General features: G+C 45.4%; 1 protein-coding gene across 5 annotated transcripts in view; it reads right to left on the bottom strand.

Moving 5' to 3' along the window:
• LOC138662959 (zinc finger protein 420-like) overlaps window positions 1-13,344 on the bottom strand; it is a 31,816-nt gene that overhangs the window by 4,092 nt on the left and 14,380 nt on the right. For 4 of the 5 annotated variants that reach the window (XM_069748977.1, XM_069748978.1, XM_069748976.1 and 1 more), the window contains exons 2-10: window positions 6,883-7,032; window positions 6,574-6,753; window positions 6,367-6,490; window positions 6,190-6,287; window positions 4,091-4,240; window positions 3,782-3,961; window positions 3,576-3,699; window positions 3,394-3,491; window positions 3,105-3,195 (exon numbers count right to left, since the gene is read on the bottom strand). In XM_069748977.1, coding sequence (XP_069605078.1) covers window positions 3,105-3,195; window positions 3,394-3,491; window positions 3,576-3,699; window positions 3,782-3,961; window positions 4,091-4,240; window positions 6,190-6,287; window positions 6,367-6,490; window positions 6,574-6,753; window positions 6,883-7,032 — 1,195 coding nt within the window. Of the gene's footprint in view, window positions 1-3,104; window positions 3,196-3,393; window positions 3,492-3,575; window positions 3,700-3,781; window positions 3,962-4,090; window positions 4,241-6,189; window positions 6,288-6,366; window positions 6,491-6,573; window positions 6,754-6,882; window positions 7,033-9,429; window positions 9,623-13,344 lie in introns of those variants that run through there. The other variant, XM_069748980.1, reaches the window with a different exon arrangement.

Here is a 13,344-nt window from a genome sequence, read left to right as displayed (position 1 = left end):
CACTATTCTAGAAAAAACACCACAGAAAATCAGACAAAGGTGCTTACCTGTCTAGGCCTCAAATCATGGTGCAGCGGGCCCAAGTAAAGATGGCGACTGCACAGGTGCGGTAATACAAAATGAGACAGCCAGCCTACAATCTGGGATTGGCCGCTTGGCACACCAGTGCAAATAAATAATCTGCAGCAGTGATCGCACAGAGTATGCACAGCAACTGGATCATGGCCTATTAGTAACACCCTGTTTTGTAAGTTGTGGCCTCTGTTCACACAAGACGCATTACAGTTAGCACTGGGCAGCCCGCCACAGGGTGTTACTAATGGGTTATGATCCAGTTGCTGTGCATACTCTATGTGAACACTGCTGCAGATTATTTATTTGCACTGGTGTGCCACACCTGTGTAGTCACCATCTTTACTTGGGCCAAGTGCACCGTCTGTTTGTGTTTCTCTGTCACGGAAATCGCGTGTCACTGATTGATCGTGGCTGGCTGGGCACGACCAATCAGCGACAGGCACAGTCCGGCCGCGAATTGGCCCCTCCCTAATCCTCTCCAGTCAGTGCCCCCTCCATACTCCCCTCCAGTCAGCTGCCATTACCCCTGTAAGTGTGACCAACTTTTTACTATTGATGCTGCCTATGCAGCATCAATAGTAAAAACATATAATGTTAAAATATTATATTATATTAATTATAATATTATATTCTCACCTTCCGACGTCCGCGGCAGCCTTTTCCGCTCCTCGCGACGCTCTGGTCCCAAGAATGCATTGCGACAATGACCCCAGATCGCGAGACCGCTACATCATAGCGGGTTATTGCCACAAAGGCATTACTGGGAACAGAGGGTCTCCCGCATCGCTGATTGGTCGCGGCCGGCCGGGCATGACCAATCAGCGACATTGGGGTGGTATATTCTGCGTGGGCTGGGCTATGTACTACATGGCTATGCTATATACTACGTGGGCTGTGCTATATACAACGTGGGCTGTGCTATATACTACGTCTGCTGTGCTATATACTACGTCTGCTGTGTTTTATGCTACGTGGGCTGTCAGACTCTTTCGCCCGGGCCCTCAAAAACCTGGAGTTGGCACTGGCTTCACTAATTGGTCACTCCCGGCCGGCAGCGAACAATCAGCAACAGACGCAGTCCGGCCACAAATTCGAGCGGGATTTCAACCACGCTTCGCTAATTGGTCGCGCCCGGCCAGCCGAATCCTGTGTATTCATTGCATTATTCTGAAATCTTCATAAATAAACTACATACATATTCTAGAATACCCGATGCGTTAGAATCGAGCCACCATCTAGTCAGTAATAAATGAGGAGCTAGTGGTGAAACCTCTCTGGGTAATTAGAGCACGGGGCTCGGTGACTTCACAATCTAAACTATCGGAAGCTCCAATATTTTCTGTCAGATGAATTTCAAGAAGAAATATTACACATTTAAAGAGAACTGTGTATAATAGTGCAGAGTGGAAATTTCTTAAAGGGAACCTGTCAGCAGGATTGTGCTCAGTGACTACAGACACAGTCAGGTCGGTGTCGTTATACTGATTACACCGATACCTGGTGATGAAATCCGTCTTGTGGTTGTCGTTTAATCTGTATTTGTAGTTTTCAGTTAATGAGATTCTCGTGCTCTGGGGCGGGGCTGTGGGCGGGGCTATGTGGTGCTCTGGGGTGGGGCTGTGGGCGGGGCTTTATGTGGTGCTCTGATTACATATTCATCTGTATTGGCTTATGATAGGTCGCTGATCCCTCACTAACCTGTCCCCATTTTTACATAATGTATATAATAGTGTTGATATTATTGTTGATAATGCCTATAATATTGCGGCTATTGGGAGGATTAGAAAAAAAACTTACATCCAGCAAAATGTCACCGGCGATGGAAGCACCTGCTCAGTCTATAAGTAAGAGATAGATGCTACTGGACAGGCGCCGCTGGTGACATTTTGATGGATGTAATTTTTTTTCCTAAGCCTCATAATAAAACTACAAATACAGATTAAACAACAACCACAAGATGGATTTCATCCCCAGGTATCAATGTAATCAGTATAACGGCACCGACCTGACAGTGTCTGTAGTCACTGAGCACAATCCTGCTGACAGGTTCTCTTTAAATTTGGATCTTAGGCATTTGGAAGAGGCGATGGAGAGGTTTTTTTTTAAGACTATCAGGGAGTTACAGGGTATGTGCACACGTTGCGGATTTTGCTGCGGATTTTTCCGCAGAGGATTTGGAAAATCCGCAGTGCAAAACCACTGCGGTTTTCACTGCGGATTTTCACGCGGTTTCTTCTGCGGATTCCTCTGCGGGTTTTCAACTGCACTTTCCTATTGGTGCAGGTTGAAAACCGCTGCGGAATCCGCAGAAAGAAGTGACATGCTACTTCATTTTTTCCGCAGCGTTTCCGCGCGGAATTTTCCGCAGCATGTGCACTGCGGTTTTTGTTTTCCATAGGTTAGCATTGTACTGTACACCGCATGGAAAACTGCTGCGGATCCGCAGCGTCAAATCCGCTGCGGATCCGCAGCAAAAACCGCATCGTGTGCACAAAGCCACAGACTCATAAGTGAGACAGGCCGATCCCACCACAATCAAACTATCATACAGAATGAACAGGTGAAAAAAGACATTTTTTATTCTATATTACATCCCCAACAACAACGTATCTATGATGGGAGAACTCCAACAGTAAACCAGAGTAGCATTCATTTATGGTGGACCATTGGAGCTACTATGAATCCTGACCAGAAGATTAGAGAAAATAATATCGCTCCCCATTTCAGGAGAGATTGTGCAGTAATCTGAATTTCTTAGGATCAAAAACAATGTAATTTATGAGGTGGAGTGAATCCATGAATCCAGGGCTGGAGCCAACACATCTCCTGCAGGCGGAGTTGTAACTAATATAGAAAAGGGCTTTCAATGCCCAAAGCCATTTGAACATTTTTGGGTGGAGGAGAATGTTGTGGTCTAGAGGCAAAATGGTGACCATGGTAATACGGCCGGACCACACCACCGATAAAGCAGCCACAGCCGGTGATGAGAAAAATCTGTGACCTCTCTGCATTTAGTGGTTACTACTCACCTGGGTAGCCATATGTGGGAATCTCCTCTATACACCGCTCATCCCCCCTCACATATGTCTCTTTAGTATTAATATGGGTCATATCTTCACCCTGAAACAAATATTGTAAAAGTCACCGACAGATGGAGAAGTAACATCTATGATCAGCTCTAATCCTGCCATCTCCACCGTTCTCATTACACAAGTATAAAACATATAATACTGGTGGATAAAACAAGACTGAGCACAAGACCTTCACCGGTATCTACACATCATAGGGGAGATCTCCTGACACCTTCTCTCCATCTACCTGATGATCCTGAGGAGCATTGGGATCTTCTTGGTTACAGTCCTGTGGAAGAAGAGGACGGGGACATCTCTCTGGTGTTGTCCTCTTACTGGATAGATCTGGAGGAAACACATACAGGGAGTGAATTCATTCTTTACATACAGATAATTATAGGCCGTGTGTATTTAGTCCTGTCCTATTACCTGGAGATGTGAGGGGCTGGGGAACCTCCATTATGACGTTCTTGTACAGATCTCTGTGTCCTTCTAAATACTCCCACTCCTCCATGGAGAAATAGACGGCGACATCCTTACACCTTATAGGAACCTGACACATACAATGATACCGTCATCCCCCGATCCCTTCATAGTGTTACTGTATAATGTCCCAGTATTCCCAGCACTGTCACCTCTCCAGTCAGCAGCTCAATCATCTTGTAGAGGAGTTCTAGGATCTTCTGGTCATTGATGTCCTCATGGATCAGGGGGTGAGGTGGAGGCCCCGTGATTGGGCTCAGGGGTCTTCCCCATCCCTCAGACACAGGGTCCTGACAGCGATCACTAGAGGTCTTCTTCACCACTGTATAATCCTGGTAATGGAGAGACACATTAATAAATCTCACTACAGACATTTCCAGAGTCCTCAGCTCTCCAGTTCTGTCCATCTGTTATTCCCATAGATAAGAATGATGTAATGTGACGTCATCAGAATCTCTCACCTCTCCAGTAAGCCGGAAGAGGATCTCTAGGGTGAGGTGTAATATCCTCTCCGCCATCTTGTCTCTGTCCATATCCATCTTTGATGGGTAAATCAGGAAAATGTTCTTTTGTAGAAAATCTTCACTGAGAGGATCCGATATTGTAGAGACCTGAATGAGAAGATGAGCCGATGTAACATCATAAGAATCCTGTAATAATACAATTACTGGAGATAATAAGGGAAACATATGAGGAGATTTATTATTTTACAGTATTTAGTTTCCTTCTTTACATCTACTAATAAATCCTATATATTTAGGCCACAGACAACAAGCAGTTTCCTCCTCGGAGTCGGCAGCTGAATACGTTCCTCATAGACTCATCTTCCATAACGCTAATTCTCGTCTCATTTACCGACCCTGGAATCGGCATTAGCAATACTGCAGGAGATATTCATTACACGCGACATGATAAATAACTACTTCATGATGAGGACGACATTTTCATCTTCTACTACGGGTCTAGAAGTCTTGGGCGAACTGAAGACCGCGCTCACGAGGTAGATTTTAGGTTTTTTATTGAAGCCTACGCCTAGCGTAGGCTTCAATAAAAAACCTAAAATCTACCTCGTGAGCGCGGTCTTCAGTTCGCCCAAGACTACTACCCTCAATATCCTTTTGGATTTTTGTGGAGACCTGCTGCTACGGTTATGCCTTCATGGGAGTTGTGACCTTTGGTTCACAACTGAAATAGGTGAGCACATTTCCCGCAAAGGATTGTATTCTTTCAAATATAGTGAGACACATTGGGGGCGCCTTGTGTTTTTTTTTTTTCTTTACTACGGGTCTAGAGACAGATTTGGCCAGAGTCGGTCACTGACTCCATCACCACCGGCCTCTATATGAAAGTTTCCCGTCTTCCCCGCACTGTAATCTTCTATCACGTTAGATCTCAGGTCTGATTCACATGCAGAAGTTTGTTTATAGCCTAGGAAGGGGGTAATACCCATGGAGCTTCCATGGCTAGTAATATCAGCTCACAACTATATACTTAGCCTTTAGTGGCTATTAAAATGGGGGCCCTCCCCAAAAATTGATGTGGGGTCCCCCTATAATTAATAACCAGCAAAGGTTATGCAGACAGTTCCGGGTTGATATTAATAGCCTAGGAAGGACCATTGATACGGTGGCCCCAGGCTAAAAAAAATCAGCTCTCAGCCACCCAGAAAAGGCACATCTCTAAGATGCACCAATTCTAGCACGTAGCATCTCTCTTCCCACTTGACCGTTAGTGGATATCGCTGAAATTGTGATGATGGGAAGGAGAGGGTGACCAATACCACACGCCACCGAGCCTTGTCAATTCATAGGCATCATAGCAACCAAGTGGGCTACCGTTTTGGATTATACACTCCTGCCTATTCAACTATCGTATTATTATTTATTGTTATAGCGCCATTTATTCCATGGCGCTTTACATGTGAGGAGGGGTATACATAATGAAAACAAGTACAATAATCTTAAACAATACATGTCATAACTGGTACAGGAGGAATGAGGACCCTGCCCGCGAAGGCTCACGTATGGGAAATATCTCATAGATCCTGGGTTCATTAGTATTTGCACCAAGAATGAGGCTAAGTGAGTATTTATTGTCAGTGGTCGGAGGTAGTCAGTGAGGTGGATGGTACCATATTGTGCATGTAGGGGGCAGTGCTGTGGGAACATTAAAAAGTGGGGGGATGGCAGTACTGTGGAAACATTATCCTGTGTCTGTGGGAACAAAATACTGTGTGGTGGGATGATGGTACTGTGGGACCTTTATACTGTGTGTGGGGGTATGGCGGTACCATGAGAACATTATACTGTGTGTGGTGGGATGGAGGTACTGTAGGAACTTTATACTATGTGGAGGGGGTAAGGCGGTACTATGAGATTATGTGTGTGGTGGGATGAAGGTACTGTAGGAACTTTATACTGTGTGTGGTAGTATGGCGGTACTGTGAGAAGATTATACTGTGTGTGATGGGATGATGGTACTGGGGAACTTTACTGTGTGGGGGGTATAGCGGCGTCTACACATCATAGAGGAGATCTCCTGACACCTTCTCTCCATCTACCTGATGGTCCTGAGGAGCATTGGGATCTTCTTGGTTACAGTCCTGTGGAAGAAGAGGACGGGGACATCTCTCTGGTGTTGCCCTCTTACTGGATAGATCTGGAGGAAACACATACAGGGAGTGAATTCATTCTTTACATATAATTATAGGCCATGTGCATTTAGTCCTGTCTATTACCTGGAGATGTGAGGGGCTGGGGAGCCTCCATTATGACGTCCTTGTACAGATCTCTGTGTCCTTCTAAATACTCCCACTCCTCCATGGAGAAATAGACAGCGACATCCTGACACCTTATAGGAACCTGACACATACAATGATACCGTCATCCCCCCGATCCCTTCATAGTGTTACTGTATAATGTCCCAGCATTCCCAGCAGTGTCACCTCTCCAGTCAGCAGCTCAATCATCTTGTAGATGAGTTCTAGGATTTTCTGGTCATTGATGTCCTCATGGATCAGGGGGTGAGGTGGAGACCCCGTGATTGGGCTCAGGGGTCTTCCCCATCTCTCAGACACAGGGTCCTGACAGCGATCACTAGAGGTCTTCTTCACCACTGTGTAATCCTGGTAATGGAGAGACACATTAATAAATCTCACTACAGACATTTCCAGAGTCCTCACCTCTCCAGTTCTGTCCATCTGTTATTCCCATAGATAAGAAGGATGTAATGTGACATCATCAGAATCTCTCACCTCTCCAGTAAGCCGGAAGAGGATCTCTAGGGTGAGGTGTAATATCCTCTCCGCCATCTTGTCTCTGTCCATATCCATCTTTGATGGGTAAATCAGGAAAATGTTCTTTTGTAGAAGATCTTCACTGAGAGGATCCGATATTGTAGAGACCTGAATGAGAAGATGAGCCGATGTAACATCATAAGAATCCTGTGTAATAATACAATTACTGGAGATAATAAGGGAAACATATGAGGAGATTTATTATGTTAGGGTACCGTCACACTATAACATTTCGATCGCTACGACGGTACGATTCGTGACGTTCCAGCGATATCGTTACGATATCGCTGTGTCTGACACGCAGCAGCGATCAGGGATCCTGCTGAGAATCGTACGTCGTAGCAGATCGTTTAGAACTTTCTTTCATCGCTGGATCTCCCGCTGTCATCGCTAGATCGGTGTGTGTGACACCGATCTAGCGATCTAGCGATGCGATCCAGCGATGCGTTCGCTTGTAACCAGGGTAAACATCGGGTAACTAAGCGCAGGACCGCGCTTAGTTACCCGATGTTTACCCTGGTTACAAGCGTTAAACTAAAAAAAAACAAACAGCACATACTTACATTCTGGTGTCCGTCAGGTCCCTTGCCGTCTCTGCTTCCCGCACTGTGACTGCCGGCCGTAAAGTGAAAGCAGAGCACAGCGGCTGTGCTTTCACTTTCACTTTACGGCCGGCAGTCAGTGAATGCGGGAAGGGACCTGACGGACACCAGAATGTAAGTATGTGCTGTTTGTTTTTTTTTAGTTTAACGCTTGTAACCAGGGTAAACATCGGGTAACTAAGCGCGGTCCTGCGCTTAGTTACCCGATGTTTACCCTGGTTACCCAGGGACCTCGGCATAGTTGGTTGCTGGAGAGCTGTCTGTGTGACAGCTCCCCAGCGACCACACTACGATTTACCTACGATCACGGCCAGGTCATATCGCTGGTCGTGATCGTAGGTAAATCATATAGTGTGACGGTACCCTTACAGTATTTAGTTTCCATCTTTACATCTACTAATAAATCCTATATATTTAGGCCACAGACAACAAGCAGTTTCCTCCTCGGAGACGGCAGCTGAATACGTTCCTCATAGACTCATCTTCCATAACGCTAATTCTCGTCTCATTTACCGACCCTGGAATCGGCATTAGCAATACTGCAGGAGATATTCATTACACGCGACTAGGGTTGAGCGACTTTTACTTTTTTAGGGTCGAGTCGGGTTTCGAGAAACCCGACTATCTCAAAGGTCGAGTCGAGTGAAATCGGCCGATTATCGCGAAAAGTCGGGGATCGACCGAAACACGAAACCCAATGCAAGTCAATGGGAAAGCATAGTCTGCAGTGAGTGGAGGCCAGGAAAACACCTACAGTGCCCATTTTAATGGCAAAAACATACATTCTTGTTACTGAAGCTTGTCAATCTTAATTTACCTTATAATAATAGTTAGGCATTGGAAATTGGGGGTCATTTGGCTAAAGTTGTGGGGGGTAGGGCTGGTTCAAGTATTTAGTGGACCCAGGAAACGTGAACCACGTCACGGCAGTGGAGCAGGGAGAGGTAAGTATTTCAACTTTGCAAGTGCTGTGATCCTGAGCAAGCAGTTGGGGCCCACTCGTTCGCATTGGCACTGGGCCCCTCAAAGTACGGCGGTGTTTGCACGGCGGTGGTGCCTCCCACCGGCAGCGACACTTTTGCGTACTATGAGGGACCCTGTGCCAGTGATGTCACCAATGAGTATGCCCCCCCCACCTGATGAAGGAACCTGCACTTTCATCTGCACCTTCCTCTTTATCCCCGTGTAAGGTGGTATGCTATGCGGGAAGGGGAACCTGACTTGCAGCAGGGTCACATTCAGGCTGTGTAGCGTGCAAGGGGAATGTAGCGGTCTGGGTCAGTGTACCAGTATAGTAGAGTAAACAAAGAGCTAGCACTCGACTGTAGATGGATTGTGGACGGTGCAAGTGAACGGAGTCAGATGACCCCAAATCTTTGAAGAAAAACGAATCACCGCACACGTCAGGACAAGTCAATTTTGCTGAAGTGAATGTCTTTATTGAAGGTGCAAAGACTGAAGACGTAACAAGGCAACAATTTCTAACGTTTCGGCCACATATTGGCCTTGATCACAGAATGGTGCCTTAATAGTAGTCCAAATCATATCGTATGGTAAGAGTTGAATTCAAAAGTAAGTACGGCCCTGTGATCCCCCAGATGGACGCCGGCGGGTACCTATTTTCAATCGCAATAGTACGTGATCGTGCAAATGTAGTTCAAGTATATAAGTCCAATGTGAGCTTCAGCTAGGGTCCTAATGCAACACATGTTCCATGGCAATGTAGGGAAGGACTGTAGAAGGTAGACGCAGAGGATACCAAGCGTATAATTGTATCAGTGTGGAGTAGGCACACGAAAAGCTCTACGAAGAGATGCACGTTATTAATGTAAAGTGGTATAACCGCATAGGAGGAAAGAGGTCCCATATCTATAACATGTATATAAACGGAAAAAAGCACTACCTAGGGTCCTACTGCAGCAAATGTTCCTTAGCAAAAAACGGAAGAAATGTAGGAAGTGGAAGCAAAGGATACCACGTAGCGTTAATGAACCAGCGTTGAGTGGATTCGCCCGTATAGAATATCCATAGGTGGCGCAGGGGTCACGAAGTCCGCAACATTTCGGCCACATATTGGCCTTGATCACAGAATGGTGCTGAAAAAACGGAAAAAAAATCGTATGAATATACAGTATGTACAGTGATAAACAAAATATATACATCATATATACAATATATACAGACTCAGTATGGAAAAGAACGCCAAAAACTGAGACGTAGGAAAAACAGAACTCATGTCGGTAGAAAGTCAATGACTAGGCAGGTAAAGGCAGTCACCATCCTGCAGACCACGTTATCAATCGGGACATTCAGACAAGGAACTGGGTCCTTATAGGAGATTTACCTAGATATGGATGAAGAAAAACAGCAGGAGGACAAGATAGATAAACATACCCTTAATAGTAGTCCAAATCGTATCGTATGGTAAGAGTTGAATTCAAAAGTAAGTACGGCCCTGTATGTATATGTATATATATATATATGTGTATGTATGTATGTGTATATATATATATATGTATGTATATATGTGTATCTTCCACCAGTGCATTTAGTTTTGCCTGCGGTTATTCCCTCAGTTACTTTCCTCTTCTATTTCTCTCTTGGTACTACTTAGGATTGTACAACCATCCCCATATAATCTATATCCCCTCTCTCGGGCCTTTAATTATACCCGGTCTTACTTCTCCTCCACACCGTTATCATTAGACTCTAACTGCGCAGCGATTAGGCACACACATATATACTCCACTTCTCCCATGTCAGGTTTCCTGACTGTGCGGACACCGCCGCAGTAGATTGGCGTCCTATGCCTTTATACCCCCAGCTGCTAGTACGCAAGCGCAGGTTTTTTTACAGCGCCCGCCCACACCCTTTTCATGACGGCGCGTGCGCCGTCGGGCCTGGCTTTACGTCAGTGCATAATGGACACAGTGCAGGCGCCGGCCCCTTCTGGCTGTCCTCGTACAATGCCTACATACACTGCGCAGGCGCCGGCGTTCTACCCGCACATCCGGTCAGGTGGTTCCGGGATCGCTTAAGAATAGCGTCCCCCGGCGCATCCAACGGGACCACCTTTGCGGACTTCGTGACCCCTGCGCCACCTATGGATGTGAGACCTCCGACCTCAGATAAGTTCCCACGCAGTTACACCGCTCAACATTTATAATGTGCATCTTTCCATGGATTCTATACGGGCGAATCCACTCAACACTGGTTCATTAACGCTAAGTGGTATCCTTTGCTTCCACTTCCTACATTTCTTCCGTTTTTTGTTAAGGAACATTTGCTGCAATAGGACCCTAGGTAGTGCTTTTTTCCGTTTATATACATGTTATAGATATGGGACCTCTTTCCTCCTATGCGGTTATACCACTTTACATTAATAACGTGCATCTCTTCGTAGAGCTTTTCGTGTGCCTACTCCACACTGATACACTTATGCCGCTTGGTATCCTCTGCGTCTACCTTCTACAGTCCTTCCCTACATTGCCATGGAACATGTGTTGCATTAGGACCCTAGCTGAAGCTCACATTGGACTTATATACTTGAACTACATTTGCACAATCACGTACTATTGCGATTGAAAATAGGTAACCGCCGGCGTCCAACTGGGGGATCACAGGGCCGTACTTACTTTTGAATTCAGCTCTTACCATACGATACGATTTGGACTACTATTAAGGCACCATTCTGTGATCAAGGCCAATATGTGGCCGAAACGTTAGAAATTGTTGCCTTGTTACGTCTTCAGTCGTTGCACCTTCAATAAAGACATTCACTTCAGCAAAATTGACTTGTCCTGACGTGTGCGGTGATTCGTTTGGGTCAGTGTACCAGCAGACTCATCTAGCACTGGCTGGGCAATGGGCAGGATGAGGAGGAAACACAGATATAGGCCCAAATAATAAAGTGGGCTAAATGCAGTTCAAAATTGGTAACAGGACTAACCAGGCGGCATTGCTTTGTTCAGTGGAGGACAACTGTAATGAGAGGCTGACACAGTGAGTAGGCCCAAATCAGTAAGTAGGCTAAATGCAGTTAAAAATTGGTAACAGAAGTAAATAGGCGGCACTGCTTTGTTCAATGGAGAACAGCAAGGAGCGGCAGACACAGTTAGTAGGGCCAACAAAACTAGTAGGCCAAATGCAGTGTTATATTAAAAACAGACTTAGTAGGCCTAAAATAAAAAAAAGTAGGCTCTATGCACTTTTAAATAGGTACCAGGGGTACACAGGCAGCATTGGTGTGGTCAGCGGAGGACAATTGGAAGGATTGTCTGACACAGTACTCCAAAATAATACCTAGATGTTAACGTCTCGCAAAAAAAACAAAACAAAAAAAAGGGTGGCATACTTAGGTACAGGGGTGGGCTCCTCTGCTGACTTTCAGACATTGTTATTTGGCGCAAAGTATTTACTGGTGTAAATGTAGGACAGGGCCACTGAATATTTTAACCCCTTCATGACCCAGCCTATTTTGACCTTAATGACCTGGCCGTTTTTTGCAATTCTGACCAGTGTCCCTTTATGAGGTAATAACTCAGGAACGCTTCAACGGATCCTAGCGGTTCTGAGAGTTTTTTTCGTGACATATTGGGCTTCATGTTTGTGTTAATTTTAGGTCAATAAATTCTGTGTTTATTTGTGATAAAAACGAAAATTTGGCAAAAAGTTGGAAAATTTCGCAATTTTCACATTTTGAATTTTTATTCTGTTAAACCAGAGAGTTATGTGACACAAAATAGTTAAAGGGAACCTGTCACCCCGTTTTTTGAGATTGAGCTATAAATACTGTTAAATAGGGCCTGCGCTGTGTGTTCCTATAGTGTATGTAGTGTACCCCGATTCCCCACCTATGCTGAGAAATAACTTACCAAAGTCGCCGTTTTCGCCTGTCAATCAGGCTGGTCAGGTCGGGAGGGCGTGGTGACATCGCTGGTTCTTCCTCAGCTTTACGTTGGTGGTGTAGTGGCGTAGTGGTGAACAAGCAGCGCGCGATCTGCGCTGTCATCCCTTTCGTCGGTGGGGGCGGCCATCTTCCTGGGGCCGCGCGTGCGCAGATCGAGTGCTCTGCTGCACGGGGCTTCAGGAAAATGACCGCGGGATGCCGCGCGTGTGCATTAGAGATCGCGGCGACCATTTTCCCAAAGCCGAGATGCAAACTCCCACATGTATACTTTACATCAGCACAATTTTGGAAACAACATTTTTTTTTGCTAGGAAGTTATAAGGGTTAAAATTTGACCAGCGATTTCCCATTTTTACAACGAAATTTACAAAACCATTTTTTTTAGGGACCACCTCACATTTGAAGTCAGTTTGAGGGGTCTATATGGCTGAAAATACCCAAAAGTGACACCATTCTAAAAAGTGCACCCCTCAAGGTGCTCAAAACCACATTCAAGAAGTTTATTAACCCTTCAGGTGCTTCACAGCAGCAGAAGCAACATGGAAGGAAAAAATGAACATTTAACTTTTCAGTCACAAAAATTATCATTTAGCAACAATTTTTTTATTTTCCCAATGGTAAAAGGAGAAACTGAACCACGAAAGTTGTTGTCCAATTTGTCCTGAGTACGCTGATACCTCATATGTGGGGGTAAACCACTGTTTGGGCGCATGGCAGGGCTTGGAAGGGAAGGAGCGCCATTTGACTTTTTGAATGAAAAATTGGCTCCACTCTTTAGCGGACACCATGTCACGTTTGGAGAGCCCCCGTGTGCCTAAAAATTGGAGCTCCCCCACAATTGACCCCATTTCGGAAACTAGATGCCCCAAGGAACTTATCTAGATGCATAGTCAGCACTTTGAACCCCCA

This window comes from Ranitomeya imitator, chromosome 2 (genome assembly GCF_032444005.1).
Source record: "Ranitomeya imitator isolate aRanImi1 chromosome 2, aRanImi1.pri, whole genome shotgun sequence".
Lineage (NCBI taxonomy): Eukaryota > Metazoa > Chordata > Amphibia > Anura > Dendrobatidae > Ranitomeya > Ranitomeya imitator.
This window is presented reverse-complemented; position numbering and strand designations above follow the sequence as displayed.